Raw genomic sequence first — 17,622 nt, forward strand, 5'->3', positions numbered from 1 at the left:
ATTTATGTAATGTAACTGTCTAAGAAAAGAATTTGTCTTTCAGAATTCAAGTAAGAATAGAAAATGAAGGAAAATATTATAAAAATTGACGCGATGTCAAAGATTCCATTCGCAACTTCGTGGACTACTTTGAGCAACTATCCCCAAAAGTAAAGCAAAATGTACTTCTATCTCTGTCGAGTTATTTTTTTTTCAGATCATTGTAGGATTGAAGGATAAATAAAAACCCTTTTTGATAGCAATTTTGTGCATTTTCAGAATACCGTTTCATCTTTACTGAAGATTTTCCGCTATTTCAGATTTTCCAAATCCTTCTCTGCTGTTACATTTTCAAGATTGTTTTAAAAATGTTATATTTTTTTAATCAACCGTGGCGTTCTCTAGGAACAAGAGTGGTGATATTGCGTTAAAAAACATGTTTTTCTTCAATATCCAAATTATGTCTTTAAAACTTTACAAATTCTTCTAATTATAGTATCAGCCAAAAGTTTCTTGACAGAGATATGTTCGAGAAATAAGATGAAAAAAAATTAATTTTTCAAATTTTTCTTTCTGCAAATAATTTATTTATAAATTATAGATGTTATTTATGTTATTCAAAAAAATTTTTTCCTATCAAGAATAATTCTTTTAACAAAAGTTGATAATTTATCATCGGCCAAAAGTTTCTTGATAAATTTGAAAAAGTGGCTCAAAAGAATGAGGGCTTCTTTCTCAAAATACCCAGATACTAAAAGTGCGAGTCAAATCGGGAAAGTACGAGATGGATTCCTGAGAAATAAATTATTTAAATTCACCTAATCTGAGTTCAATATGTTTAATAGTTTTAGGGATTCTCTAGAAAAAAGGATGTATCTTTTATGAAAAAATGCTGTTAATTACCGAATTATTAAATACAGAAGGCTTGCAAAACCCCTGTATTGCAGACCCTATTTGGACACTGAGAAAAAAACGGGGGTGCGATTAACTTTTTTTCCTCATAACTTTGACACTTTTTAGGCGTAAAAATATATCAACATTTTTTAATGTTAATTTTACACCTTTTCAAGGGTAAAAATAACATGAAAAAGGGTAACTTTAACCCCTAATATACCTAAAAAGCATAATATTTACACTGATTTCGGATCAATACTGCAGGGTAAAATTAACATTTACGGAATCTTATTTTAACTTTTTCGGATTTCTCTCAGTGCAGTGGACTAATTGGGGGTGATTTTTGGAATAATGTAGTTCAGAGATAAAGAGCATTAATACTGTTTATCCGATCGTCGTCGGTTTGGCCATAGCGAAACCTAAGAGCCAAACAGTTTGAGATAGCAACTTTGAGATTCACTCTTATTAATTATTTACACTTTAAACTGTTTAAATAGGTATCACAATATTAACTTTTCTACCTTAAAAGATTTACCAATAAAATTACAAATCTGTCTACTTAGTATACAATTAAATTTTCATCAAAATTTATGCAACCCCTGCCCATGTGAAAATGTTATCTTTAGTAATGTTGATCTTCACCATTTGCACGCACTCACTCACTAAACCATTTTAGGTATAAGCACATTCTCATTGCATAAATAAATCATTCGATGATGACAGATGTATAATTTATAGAAAGGGATTATTGTTAGATGAAGACGTTCATGGAAAGTCTTAGCATTCCAAATTCTCACCAATAGCCCACAATTGCGTCACACCGTTATTAATCTAATAAGCAACAAATCCCAATCGTATTTACCTGATGCGGTGGCGGATACGGTGATCGATGATTGCCAGGTGGTGTGGGATATCGTTGTGGATATGGAGAATACTGTGGACCACCACCTGCTGTACCAGAAGTGACACTTCCGCCTCCACCACTACCACCCCCAACGCCTCCGGGACCAGGTGGCGGAGGCTGAGGCTGCGGCGGACCCTGTGGCGGCGGTTGCTGTTGCTGTGGCTGCTGCTGGGGCGCTTGTTGCTGGGGCGGTGGCGGTGGTGGTGGATAAGGACCTGGACTTTGTCCTGGTGGTGGATATGGTGATTGTCCCCGTGATGCATTCGTCTTAAAAGAGAATTTAACACATTTCTATTGAATTCAAACGTGTCTTAAAAAGAAAAATTATAGCATATTTTCAGGGAGATTAACAGAGAAACTAGTAACTCGATTATTATTAACTTTATCCACTTTATCATTGAGATACAATTGCATAAAAATTTTAAAAAAATTTTATTTTAATGAAAGTTTCAGTTTTAGTATTGTACGTTGTAATGTAACTTTAAAACCTTTCCTTCGATAGGAAGAACTTCACTCATAGTCCTGCTATCACAACTATTTTATTACAGAAATTCCGAAACTTTAATAGTCATATTTCAAAGCTTTTTATAACATTCATTAAACTTAAGATGTGAATGAAAAAGCAAGAATCTCAATTACAAAAAAACTTATCTGGATTCTTGTCTTATTTAAGCTTCTTCAAAATACTTGGTTAAGATTACGATTTTTAGGTTAAAATTCAACTTAAGGCAAAAAAATCAGGAATACAAATTAGAGGTTTCTGCAAAGTTAAATTATAACTTATATTTTACAATTTGATTGGTTCATAATTGATTTGAGCAAATCCTCACAAATGCTTTAGCTTTAGCGGAATGCTCGAATTCACGAAACAGTGCTATCCGTTTATTGACTTTTCGTATGATTTCTGGAGCTTTATTATCGATTAAATTGATTCCCAATCATAAATCAATTCCGAACTAGTAAATTGATTAAACAGTGTGCCTTTTAGAATATTTTTGACATTAGTAACATGTCTAGTCAACGCACAAAAAAAGGAATAATCGAGTAAAATAAATCAATTACGATTACTTTTATGTTACGATTACGATTTAGTTTAAAATAATTTAAAATAAAAATTAAAAACAAATTAAAACAAATATAAATACAATTCAAATTCAATTCAATTACTTGGAAAATTCGATAGACCGTCTTCAGATTAGAGGTTTAGTCCAGTTCCCGAGGGTCTCAAAACCTTAAACAACAAGCGATTTATTTGATTTTTCAAAATCGAATAGGTAATTTGGCCTTCATAATACAATTCTAAGTCAAAATTTCCCAAAAAAAAAAATCTTGGCTGATAAGATATTAGAGAGGATAAGCCACATGGTTAAGCCTTATGCCGAAAATAGACTCAGTCTGATCCTGGAGAATACTCAGCACGAAAAATTTGGCGATAAAGTATCAGCCAAAACTATCATACACTGAGGATTTTGGATCAAGGATTAGCGTTTACAGCGTAAATTTCTATTAAATCTAAACATTTTAATTGCTGAAGGACTTCTTAAGTGCAATATCAATAGATTTTTCGTACAGAAAGATGCACTGTGACCCCTCTGACCTTCCCATAACTCCAATCTCAACGCATTTTAAGATTTTGCGACTGATGAAATTTTGGGCTGATCCGAGTGTATCGACACCAATCCTCATTTTTCGGACTGATCCCTAATTCGCGATCCCTGTGTCTATTTTGGGCTTTAGGTCTGAAGACCGTATTACCGATTGGGACTGACACAGCCGAGTTCGAAATTTCAATATTTTTCCAAAAAATTGAACATTTACTAAATCGGTTAAAAACTGAGCCCACCAAAGTGATTTACCTTTGACTTTTAATAATTCAAAATTCAAAGTTCGCTTAGGCTACCTCTAAAATATAGCCGAAAGTCATTGAAAAAACTTTTGCCAATTTTGAAAAAAACTAAAGCAAAACATGGTTTTGGTGAGAATTTAGGGGGATGCGGAGAAAAAGGAAAAAAATACAATAGACTATCTCTCTCAATTGGGCATTTCGGGCAAAATGTCATCCGATTTATCGAGAGATTTGGGCGTCAAAGTCATTGTAAATTCCACAAAAAGCGCTCAATTATAAAGAATCACGATAAAATAAGAGAAACTACCGCGAATTTGAGTAAATTTGCTTCAAAATCAAACGTGAAAATTGTCAACAAAATTTTTCGCTCGATTGAAAAAGAGCCGATTGAGCGAGAGTTTATTGTACCGTCCGAGATAATGTCCACTAATGGAAGAGAGGGGCCAACGAAGATCGAAATACAAATTAATTGAGACTCTCAGAGCAAGAGTGGTCTCCTTTGTATACATTTCCCTATTAAGACGGTCCACTTTTGCTCTGAGCGTCTCAATTATCAGTAAGTTACCAATTTATAACCGGTTTTAACAAGTATAGATTTGTTAGGGATTCTAAGGCCGTCTTCAGACTAGAGGTTTAGCCCAGTTCCAGCAGGTCTCAAAATCTTAAAACCAACCAATTAATTTGGTTCTTTAGAATCCAATAGATTATTTGGGTTTTATAATACAATTCTAAGTCAAAATTTTATGAAAAATATTGAGAAGAAGTTAAAGTAGTTAAACCGTATGGCTAAGCCCTAGGTCTGAAGCCCGTATAAGACTATTTCAATCACTCCAAACCAACTGAAAAATAGACTCTAGAGAAGCATTTAAATCTCTGACTTTCAAAAATCTGTTATTAAGAATAATTGAAAGGTATTTTCATATGGGCGAAGATAGGGCAGTTTTACGCATGTCGGATTTTCGAAAATAAATTTTGAAATATTAAATGAATGTACGGTAAGATGGGGTAATTCGGAATCATTGAGGCTATTTACACCGTCGCATTAGATTGGGATTGAACTGTTCCAAAATTGGATTTCAGATAATTAGATCTCAATCTAAGGTCGTAATCTAAACGGTTTCATTGAGGTCATTTAGACTGTCGCATTATACGAGCTTCAGACCTAAGGCTTAGCTATCTGGCTTAACTCCTCTAATTCCTCATCAAGCATGATTTTTTAGGAAATTGTTCTTTAGGCTTAAATATTAAAGGAACATGATTCATTTCATTTTGAAAAATCGCTAAAATTGCTTGTTATTAAGATTTTTGAGACCTTTGGGAACTGGGCTAAACCTCCAGTCTGAAGCCGGCATTAGATTCAGACTGAATTGTCCCAAAATCCGATTTTGGGACAATTCAATCTCAATCCAATACTGCGGTGTAAATGGCCTTATTCCTATTTTGGAATTTTGAGATTTTCTTACTGTTTCAGATGGTCCAAGGGAAAAAAACACGAGGAAGTGCAGGACTTTATATTCGAGAGTACTTTTTCGTCATTTGTTCCTTTTGGCATCTGAAACTATTGGGAAATCTTCAAGTTCCAAATTAGACGACTCCAAATTACCTCATTTTACCCTATGATGCTTGCCCTTGTATGCTTACAATGCCGAAAATTTGGCAGTCCATTTTCGGCAACAGGAATAGTTCAAAAATATATTCTGTGAAAATATCCTGTCGATAGACGATCAATAAATAGGTAAATGATATTCTGTAAATATTTCATTAGATAGTTCACGTGGGAGGGGCAAGGGGCGCTTGCCGAGATATTCGCCCACTTGGTACACCACTGACTGCTTCAAAGAGCTAATACCTAAGAGAAACTAACTATACATACACTTAGTTTGAATACAGTTCCAAATGTTTTGCACGTGAGATTTTTAAAAATCTTCACTCATATGAAACTACCCCATCCTCCGATATAAATAAAGAAAAATAACCTCTAAAGTATTTCCAAAAATTTGGAAAATCAAACAATTCAATGTGCTTTTGAATGGGAAGAGAAGATTTGAGCAAAAATGAAAATCATGTTAATGATCATTGTTTCGACTTATAGCAGACTGAGGGTGTCAATCAAAAAACCCAAGTTTCATCTCTAAATTTAGATTCCAGGTTCTGTTAAGCACTATATATGCTTTCGCATTTTTTGATTTCTAAAATTCTTCTAAAATAAAACTCCTCTAGAGGGTGAGTGAAGAGTCGAAATATGTATATAATGTAACTCAAAATTCCAGTTTACATTTCTCTCTACAAAGGTCAAACAATAAAAATGATGTGAATAATAGAATATAAAACAATTTAATATTCATTTATAATACTTCAAATCTGTATCATATTTTGAATCAAAACAGGAAAGATTTTTTTTTACGAATTAGCTTCCACATCGATATAAAAAATATAATATACCAACAGGGGGTATTCTGTATAAGGCATTTTGCGCGAAGTATTTTGATGATTTATTAAACGAACAAATTCGATTATGAACCAGTACACATTTAAAAACAATTGAGTATACTAAAATTAATTGAAAAACACTAAAAATTGCATATTTTACCGTGTGTTATTATATATAAAATTGTTCTATTATTACTTTTATTATTACATTTGCATATTGTTAATCGGATTAATCGTTTATTACTTTTTTTAAGAATGAAGCTCTTATGCTGTGAATGAGTTTTTAATTGAAATTCTTAATTATAAAATTTTCGTTAAGGTTTCGTAATAGTTTTAGTCCCTTGGGAGCTTTTGTGAAAATATCCCATTTACAAAAAAAAATCCACTGAATTTGTACATTGTCTGTACACTTAATTTTCTTGTTCTCTTGATAAACTGAATTTTCATTCTTTTTTTTTCCCACTATACCTCCTAACTATTAAAAAGCACCCCTCACTTATGCTAGTCATTTTATATCTCTTTCCCTCCTGAACCATTCAAACAGATAAAACATTGTCGATAGAGAATACATAGGGGAGACACAGTCGAAAGCTCCATTTTCCCATCCCCCTATAATTTCTATATGTACATCACACCCTCAAAATCACTCACCCTTGAGCGATGCACACCCACAGCACGTTTCTCATTTCGATCGATGGAAACATAGCACAAACATTCGCATATACTTTTTTTTCCCCGACATTTACAGTATATCCCCATAATGCGAAAGTATACAACAGATACTAACATCTCGGATCCAACAAATACACAGATATATATATATAGATATATACATATATACCAGGGGGAGAAAATTGTGGCTCTCGATGGCGCATTTTCTCTTCGTTCGTTCGACCATAAAAATGATTTTCCACATTCACATTTCACTCTAGGCCAGACCATAGTATTGGGGTGTATATTTTTTCGCTGTACGTGAAATTTTCCGCAAATCATGTGCGCTTGTGTGCAAGGGGGAGACTATGGGGTAGATGTGAATGGCAATGGAATATGGGGTGGTGATTTAATTATACACACACATCAGACACTCTTCTTTTCCGAAGCTCCTCTATATATACATAATGCACATATATATACCTAGAATTTTCTCTATGGATACATAAGTAAAATGAATCCTGAATTTTCCTTCCGTCGCCGTCGTCCTCCCCCTTTTCACTCTTCTAAATATATCACGTACTTTCACAGTCGTCGTTTTTCTCTCTTCAAAAACTTCATACTTTATATTCTCTTCTATACTATTTTCTACTGAGTTCTTTTTGTGTGTGATTAATACCCCCTTTGGTCTCAATTCCTCCCATTCTACATATACAATAATTGCGTTCTATTCCACCCCATAATTTCATTTTTCATCATGCTCAAGACACATAGTCTTCCCCGTCTTCCCACACCCGCCTCGCCGCACACAGAAATGAAAAAGGAAAGACACCACAGAATGAAAATTGTTTAACCCTTTAAGGACGATTGGGTCACCCGTGACCCATAGAAAAAATAATTTTTCTGACTACCTGAAGATATTTCTTTCTAATGTTTCAACATAATCACAAAGTAAAAAGATGTAGGAATCTAGGATATTTTTTGCAAATCTCCAGCTATTTGCTATATAAAAAATATTTAAGCTTAAAAATAACGAATTTTAAAATTTTCACATTGGTGTTTGAATTTTAATATTTCTAATTTTTTTTAAGCAAAAACCTCTTGGGACTAGAAATTTTAATAACTATACATAATATTTCTCAACAAAGTAAAAATTATAGTTTATTGGTATTTGCAGGAAAGCTTCATAATTTGCATGGGTCATATATGACCCAAATGTCCCTAAAGGTAAAAAAACACAGAATTTGTCTCTAGTGGATTTTCGAAGATTTGAGGTTAGACTGTTTCATGTTTTTGTTTATGTGCGCGCAAAATAGTTAATTATTCGCGTAATATTGTGTGATATATCATTTAGCTTAGATTTCCCAGTGCAATACTGACTGAAGGAGGTAATACTTTGATAATTAATAAGATACTTCTGCGTATATGTTGTAAATTCATATCTTTTTACTATTGTAGAAGACTTCAAAAATGGAAAAAAGAATATGATCAATGAACCCGAAATGAGCCACATATTATGCCCGGAAGATAGCGATGATGCCGACAATCTTGTCCTGAACGAAATCGACATAATATATTTGGAACAAGACGTGGATGAAGTGGACTTTGAAGTCTTCATCGAAAACGCATCAACTCCGGAAGAACTCCCAGATCCACAGCAATGTGAAACTGTACGTCTTAAATTCCCAGAGACAAACAACATTGCACCTACCCATTACCATCAAACTTGTTTCGAAGAAAACTGAGGTGCACATGGTGCTATCAGAAAATAAGATTATAAAACCAATTGTATTTGTGAGGCATGCAACATTTATCTCTGTGTTACCTTACCAATATGCGAAATTTGTTTCGATGAATATCATAAAAATTAAAAATGATGTAAACAATAATACATTTTTTTCATAAAAATTATTGTTTTTGTGTACAAGTCTTCAATAGTCTTTGAGACCAAAAATTGAATGAGATTTTTTAAAATTAATTTTTGCTCGTTTTAATTTTTACTTGTACTCTAAATTTTTTTTTATTATTACAAATATATTCAAGTTATTTATCTTTCAAAATTAACAGAGCAAACAAGTTAAACTAGTCGTCTGGACAATTTTGTGCTTTTTTACCTTTAAGGACGATTGGGTCATATATGACCCATAGTTTTCCAGGACTCCTAGGGATGGGAAAATTTCTTTTTAACCGTAAATCTCTTATTTAGGCTAAAACACCGAGAGAAACTTGATTTCGTTGAATTTCCCTCAGCGGAAAGCTTCTTGTCTTTAAAGGGTTAACAGGGGAAAATGGCAAGGTGGTAATTCCCAAAAATACCTCTTCGAAATACCAAAAGTGTCATTTGCCCCCAAAATACAAAAAGACATAGGGGGAAAATCTTATAAAATCTATACATAAATGCGATATGTTGGAATATGTTAAATGTCATTGACTGATACTGTGTAGTTTTTAATTGAGTTTTTCCCTCGGGTGGGAAATTAAAAGTCTCTCATTCTTCCCTCTTTCTCTTTCTCTCTACTCATTCTCCTGTTTTCCTCCCCTTTTTGGCCCACACAGGAAAAGTCTGACATGACTCGTAAGAGGGGGATCAAGCAAAAATTGATCTACATCACTTCACTCAAACTCCCCCCCCCCTATAGTCCTCTTGTCGATTCCGCAAAAAACTCTTCTCCTCTCTCTCTCTTTTTATACATTTTCTCTACCCCGTTTTTCATTAATGTATATATACATATATATAGGAGTGAAATTCTCTGTTGGGTGCTATTTTCCAAGGAGTAACCCTCTTCAACGTCCCTCGAATTATATATGGCTCAATGTGCTCTGCACGAGTTTCTCACTCAACCCCTCATCATTCTCTTATAACCCAGCATACCCACCGTATTCCTATCTTAAACTCCTCCAACAGTGCGGAGAGTCAACGATATTATAAATGTAAGGGGGATTGTGGGGGATTGGAGCGCCACCACGTCGACACTGTCGACATTTTCCATTCTATCTTCTCTCTGCTCTATAGACAACATACATATATATATTTATATATAATATATATATATGTATATATACATATATATAGAATACAGTGGAACCCCAGCGCCATGCAGCAGTGTCGGTTGTTCAAATTAGAATATGGAGTTTCGAGAGTAACATGGCTGACTAAACCCCCATGGTATGAGATAGTATGGAAAAGCAACCCCGACTACAGCTCCGCCTGTCGGCTACCACTCCAATTCACATCGTATGCCAACCAATGGTGGAGAATTTTCCAACAGCAATAGGCGGAGCCATGCCCCATTTCACCCCCCACTTATCATCCCCCTTTTCTCCTCTACCCTTAACAACATCCAACATCCCAGTCACCCATCCCATTCATACCGACAGTAGACACCCTGGCACATCGCAAAATCCCCCATGTCAGACGAGTGAAAGCATATATACCCACCCCCCTCCCATATTATTTTCCTAACTAAAAATTTCTATCGCCTTCTCTTTTCCACTAACGTCAAAAATCCACTATGTCATCTCACTTTTAACCACCCCTATGTCAGTATAGTGAGTGCAAGCGAGATGAAAAACATTATGTTGGGGAGGTAAAAGAAAATCCAAGTAGAATGAGCAACCCCCTGGTTAGAATTTAATTCTTCGCGATTGTGTGAATTTCGCTCGTTGCTGATGTTCTCTCTCCGGGCTCTGATATTCCGGACGGGAACGTCGTTTTCTTCGTCTTCTCTGTCCGGGGGGGATTTTCACATTTTGAGTGCCTGTGCAGCACAGCCAGAATTGGTGGTAGGAGAGACAGAGAGTGGAAAAAGTGTATACACCATGGAAAAACAGGCATCACAGAATGGGAGATTTTCCAAGAGAAAATTATATCTCTACATATTATACACACAGCAGAAGTTGGGTGGACAAGGCTTAGTACGGACGTTTTCTCCATCTCTCATCTCTCCCCCATTGCTCTTTCTCTCTTTCTCGCACAACCCCAAATATAGCCGGTGTTTTATTAATATTTGTCTGACATATCCCTGAGAATATACAACGTGAGGGGTAGAAAATTTCAGTGAAAGAGAGGACAAAACTTCTATTCAACTCAATTTCCCTTCTGCATGACCAAATCTACACTCATACAAAAATTTTCTATACTCTGTCTCTATGCCAGGACAAAAAAAAATCATCCCAACAAAACTTTTTACTTCATCATCTTTTTCTACCCCAAACAATATATACGTCTCATTTGGAATATTCTAAAATACACTCACACTGTTTAAAACAACATACAATCGCATAAATTAATGGCAGTCTATTTGATCAAGCATACAGTTACACTCAAAAAAATCCACGGTTAAATGGGTATGTAAAACAGGGTTTGACTATCAAACTGATGCCAAACCCTGTTTCAACCTAAACGTGGCAAGGTTTGACGTACAAGTATTTTTTAAACCCTGTTTCAACCAAACCCTGAAAAGGTAGAAAAACAAATCCTGTTATGGATATTGATTAACCTTGCCGTCAGTAAACCTTGGCAGGAATGAAGACCAATCCTCGTCACGATTATATTTTAAACCCTGTTTTCGTCAAACCCTGGCAAGAGTAAACCATAATCCTTGTCAGGGGTATATTTTAAAACCTTTTTCTCAGTAAACCCTGGCAAGAATGAAGACCAATCCTCGCCATGTTTATACCTTAAACCCTGTTTCGTCAAACCCTGGAAGGAGTATGGCTTAACCCGTAACACGGGTTACACTCAACCCTTGTTTCCATCAACCCCTGGCAAGCGGAAAAACAACCCTTGTCATGAGTTTATTCAAATCTCGCCTCTTTCAACCCCTGGATGACTATTTTCAACCCTTGTTAAGATTAAAATCAAATTTACTTGGAAAATAATTAAATAAAACTAGAAATTCTTATTATAATATTTTGCATCACTAAGGAAATAAAAAGTAACGGCTAGAATTAAGTTTATACTTTAGTCGTTATTTTCTTATTTTCTCAGTGAAGAAAAATATTATAAAAGGAATTTCTAAGCTTTATTTAATTGTTTTACATGTAAATTTGACTTAAATTCTAACAAAGATTGAAAAATGATCTCCAAGAAGTTTACTTAAGTGAGATTTGAATTTCTCATATACATACATCAGTGTAGAAGTATAAAAAATTATAATTAGGTTAAGTAAACATTTAGAATTTATTACAATAAAATGGTACTTGTTTCTCTAACAATATATCATTATAATTCCTTATTTTACTATTAAATAATTACAATTTAACACAAATATAAGAATTTATAACTCCTAGTTATTCCATTACTTTAAACTACATGTTACTTTCTGTATTCTGGGCATGAACCAATAAACTTATTATTATTATTAAAACTTAACTTTATTATAATATTATTTTTTAAGGTCTCGTAAAAATATCTGTTATTTAAAGCTTTTTAAAACAATAGTGGCAAAAACTAGGGAGTAAATTTTACAACAGCATGAGAAAAGGTTTTTTCAAAATAATTAAGTAAAAACTTAGGAAAATCCATCAAGAAAAATTGACAGTATTTGTTTACCTATATTCTATTTCAATATTTAATCTTATCTCAATGAAAAATAAGTAAATATATCTAAATTACCTGAACAACTATGGCGTCTACACACTAGTAGAAATTTTTTTTAAAAATGCCTTTTTAAAAAAATTCTGACGTTTCTACCTACAAGGATATGGGAAATTTGATTTAAAAAGGCATTTAAAAAAAAAATTCTACTAGTGTGTAGACGCCATTAATATATACATATTAAATATATACATATTCTTTGATAACATAGTACAACATGTGAAGAATATTTTCTCATCTTAAAGCTTCAAGCCAGTAGTGAGAAACTTTAGAATAGAGCCTTTACAAATTTATTTAAAGCCAATTGAGAAGCATCAACTTTAAAAGCTCTTTTTAAAATCTAAATTTGTGAGATTTATATGCAAAATTTTTCGAAAACTAATGCATTAATCTCATCGAAAATTTGCATACTTCTAGAGTTGATTGTTTAAAACCTACACAAGGATTTGTTTTTTTTCCTTGATCATACCTTATTTTGCACAGCGAAATGTAGTGTAAAATACGCATTTTTTTCTTGTAAAAAATGCTATTGAAAACATATTTCATGTTTTTAAACTTTTGTTGAAATATAAGTTTTGCTCAACTGCTAACAGCAAATATTTAGTTTTCTGATTTCAGAGAAAAATTATGTGAGTTATGTCTCCGAAAATCATTTTAAAAGATCAGCCTCTTAAAATTTGTAAATGAAAATTTTAGAAAATATTGTTCTAATGTTGTACTTTTATGTTTCAGAGTTGGATTTGAAGAAATATTCTTTATTATATTTAAAAAAAAAATTAAAGAGGGCATATTTTTTGGTTTCTAAAAAACCTACGTAATTCCTTAAAATAAACAATCCTGCTTCAGCCTGCACCACTTCAAAAGATGTGTAAGGTTAGGACGGTGGCAATTATTTTGTTTTGCACTTTCCACTGCTCCCTGGCGTGCTTCTGCTCTCTCCTCTTGAAATTTTAGGTAGAATTTCCATGTTTCAGTATGATCCTCTCGTTCGAACTTCTGCAAATCTGGAGTTCCGATTCCGACATCTAAGAAAAAATGGTAACATAAACTAAAATTACAAAATTTATCTTAACCGTTTAGACATGTAAATAGATAGATAGATAGATAGATAGATGTTTATTCATTAGCAATAAATGAGGCTAAATCCCGTGGAAAATAGAAAACGTATAAAACGGTTAACTCGAGATTAAAAAAAAGAAGTTAAAACGTAAACTTGACACAGTTTAAAATTCAAAAGTCTTTAGAATATTTTGTGGTGAACAGCATTTCACAGTTTTTACACTAAAATCACGAGAAATTTTAACGATTTTTTTTAGAAAATACATTGCTCACCATATATTTACGCATTGAAGATAGAATTGGATTAAAAGTTTGTGAAAATCACGTTAAAATACAGAAAACGCCGCACTTTAACTTTGGATGCGCACACTTTGCCCAATACTAACCGTGGCAAGGATGAAAATCAATCCTTGAGAGATTAAAACACGGTTAACTCAAGGTTAAAACAGGGGTAAACTCCTAATCTTGACACGGTTTAAAATGTAGGCGTGCGGATAATCCTCAGAGAACAGCATTTTCACGATTTTTCCACTAACACCTTCAAGAATTTCACCGATATTTTTTATGAAAATTAATTTCTCACTGTTTATTTAGGCATTGATGGTGGAAAATCGGGATAAATTCTGTGAAAACTTCGTGAAAACTTGAGAAAACGCCGCACAATGGCTTTAGACGCTCACACATTGCACCAATCCACCAATACTAACCGTGGCAAGGATGAAAATCAACCCTTGAGAGATTAAAACACGGTTAACTCAAGGTTAAAACAGGGGTAAATTCCTAATCTTGACACGGTTTAAAATTTAGGCGTGCGGATAATCCTAAGTGAACAGCATTTTCACGCTTTTTCCACTAAAATCTTCAAGAATTTCACCGAGATTTTTTTAGATAATATATTGCTCACCATTTATTTACACATTTACGGTAAAATTGACCCTAAATTCAGTGAAAATCTCATTAAAAAAGAGAGAAAATTCCGCACTTTGATTCTTGACGCGCACGTTTGGCTACAAACTTGAAAAGAAAATTAAGCACCACTTACCACAGAATTTTTCACAATTTACTCTTCTATGTCACTGATATGTCCCTGGGTGGTCACTGGGGGCTCATATTGAGCCCCAATCCTCGAAATGTCAACGCGAATGCCTCCATTCTTTGAGGCACACTGAACACTAAACACCATTTTTCTCTTTCTGATTCCACTTGACAAGTTTACACGAGAAACCCTTAAATGCATTAAGAATCTCGCCATGATAGAAATTTAAAACCATTCAAACCTTGCGCAAGATTTAAACCGATGTGTTAAGGTTAATACTGAAATCCTTCATTAAAAAAAGGATTTAAAATTGCTAAAACAGGGTTAACTCATGTTTACAGTTTAAAACCTTTTTAAAATTAAACCGTGGCTAACCCTGTTTATAGTCGATTTTAAACCTTGCCTCAAATAAGCTCTTTTTTGAGTGTAGAGTACTGCTGCTGGGTTGTTGAATGATGATGATGATGACGGCGATGATGATAAAAAACAGCACGAGGGTGAATTTTCATGAGATTTTGCTCCAAATTCACTTCACTTTTGAATCAATTAAAATCCCTGATTAAATTTTAATTTTCGTTAGAACGTTCCACTGAAGCTAAAAACCATTCTATTTTCAAAATGGAAATTCAATAGTTTTTCCATTATTTCAATTTGACACTGCAGTTGGGAAAGTCCAAAATGGCATTTATTTTATATATAAGGTAAAGTACCCTTTATTCGACCGGTTCCTCTATTCGACCGGTAGATTTATTTATTCAATTTAATTATATTTGCTATAATATTTTGTGTATGATCTAACATTAATAGGTCAATTATTCTTTAAATAATACGAATCAGTGATAAATTCATAGAAATTGATGAAATTCACCATCAAATATTCAAAAATTGACCCACCGGTCGAATAGAGGAACCCGGTCGAGTAAAGGTACTTTACCTTAGTGAAAATCAAAGTGTGAGGGAATTCGATATATAAATAGATGGATATTAAAATAGGACAAAGTTAAAATAAATAAATGTTTTTTTTATTTATTTGTTTTATTTACTTAATAGAAAAACGATTTTTTCAGTGCATTTTCCCTTCGGTTGAATAAATTGTTCATAGTTGGTACAAAGTTGCGATAAATTCTAAAATGTCATGGTGAGTTAATGTTTTACCGCAATCTCAGTATATAACTGCAAAATGTTTTCGGGGAGTTTTTTTTGTGTGAACTTGCATAGTATCTAACAAAAAATGGGATAACAAAGCATCACAGCTTTGTGAAATGCTCGAACTCGTGAAAATGGTTATGCATTTCTCTACACTTATAAAATGCACTTCAAAAAAATACCCAAGATAAATATCAAATTAAATCGACTCTCAACGTCCTTGTCAGAGATTCAAAGATCTTTCAAACAGACCTAAATTTGTCTAAATAGGTTCAAAAATAAGTTCCGTACAACCTTTTGAATTTTAAATTTTGAAAAACATTTATATGTCAGCGTAGGTAGTTTCTAAAATATATCTAAAACTGAAAATAGAATTAGGGGGAAGTGGGGCACCTTTGAAAGTGGGGCACCTTTGAAATTGGGACTTTTTGCCTAATTTTAAACAAAATTGAGCCTTATCATAATACTCCCTCCGTTCCGAAATAAGTCTTACGTTTGGCGAAAAATTAGGGATTAAGGAATGGTTTCAGAGAATGTTTTTGTTATTTGCAAATATCTTGTGTATGAACTATCCTCCATGTTCAGGGATAATATGGGGATCCTATCACGATGGTAAGTTGAGGAATCGATATGTTGAAGTTGTCCATTTTTCGCGTTTTTTTCAAAGTGCTCCGGTAGATAGTTAATTACTGACAAATGGACTGTGATTAATATTACAGGCTAGAATTTGTTCTAAACTTTTAGTATGCACAAGTAGAACTCAACAGTTATTACCGATATGCCATTTTTTATATCTGAAATTTTGCAGAATAAGCAATAAAAAGAACATCCTTTTTTATGTGTTCGAATATCTGGATGCAAAATGGTGAGAGATAGTGACTTGGGACCTTCAGCGGACCCCCCATAAGTTGACCCTGGGACCATTTATATGTTTCTCTAAAACATATACAGAATTGAAGAAAAAAATCGCACGACGTGTTTTCGAGCAATCCCAAAAAAACATGATTTTGGATGGGAAGGGGAGGGGTGGGGGTAAAATAAGGGACATATTAATGGTCCCAGGGTTAACTTATGGGGGGGTCCCCCGAAGGTCCCAAGTCTGTATCTCTCACCATTCTGCACCTATTTTAGATTGAAAATAAAACGCAAAAAATAAGATATTTTTAAAACATTCGTTCTTCAACTTACCATGAAGACTGTACCCCAATTTTAGTTCTGAACATTAGCAATAGTTCCTTACAAGAGATAATTGTTGATACACAAAACATTTACCAACAAACTTTCCCTTAATCCCAATTTTTTCCCAAACGTATGACTTATTTCGGAACAAGAATTTTTCCCAAACGTACGACTTATTTCGGAACGGAGGGAGTATAATTTAGCTGTACAAATAGGTTGAGAAACTAAATTACATTATGATATGGCTTAGTTTAACTTAAATATAGGTGAAAAATCCCAATTTCAAAGGTGCCCCACTTTCAAAGGAGCCCCACTTCCCCCTATAGGGGAATGTAGGCATAGCTCGCACACAGTGAACCATTCGTCATTTCTTAGCCATAAGATAGATAATTATTAACCACATGAAACGGGATGAGAAATGGTAAACTAGCTCTTTGCAAACAAGAAGAAAATTCTTATCGTTTGAAGGTTAACTGTGTGCAAACCTTGCCTACACTCCCTTACATCGTTTTTTCGAGATATAAAAAAAAGTCTTTCAATCTTCAATAATATCTCAGCCATTTAGAAAGCGTATTTCTGACTAATTTAAAAAAGACATCAATTAGGCTAGATGTCAAAGATGAGTCGAGAACGGACGGATGAAGGTTATGGGAGGATATTTTGAGTTTAAATAAATTATTATATACGAAATTATTTTTAAATTTCTTGGAATTTGGTAGAATTTAATGAACCCATTTGTACTCAGTCCAGACAAAAGATTCAATTTTACTGTTCATTGAGTCCTAAAGTTTGGTTAGTGAATCTATTGAGTTCGTATAAGATACCAGAATTGCAAAAAGTTTCCTCATTTTTGAAAAACTAGATAATGAAAAAATATTCTATTAAATATATCCTTTAAA

At 33.6% G+C, this 17,622-nt stretch overlaps 1 protein-coding gene across 7 annotated transcripts in view; it reads right to left on the reverse strand.

Moving 5' to 3' along the window:
• The window catches only part of LOC129810435 (trithorax group protein osa-like), a 165,220-nt gene that overhangs the window by 109,143 nt on the left and 38,455 nt on the right, over nt 1–17,622 (reverse strand). For all 7 annotated transcript variants that reach the window (XM_055860917.1, XM_055860916.1, XM_055860919.1 and 4 more), the window contains exon 3: nt 1,736–2,044. In XM_055860917.1, coding sequence (XP_055716892.1) covers nt 1,736–2,044 — 309 coding nt within the window. The remainder of the gene's footprint in view (nt 1–1,735; nt 2,045–17,622) is intronic.

This window comes from Phlebotomus papatasi, chromosome 1, assembly GCF_024763615.1.
Source record: "Phlebotomus papatasi isolate M1 chromosome 1, Ppap_2.1, whole genome shotgun sequence".
NCBI lineage: Eukaryota > Metazoa > Arthropoda > Insecta > Diptera > Psychodidae > Phlebotomus > Phlebotomus papatasi.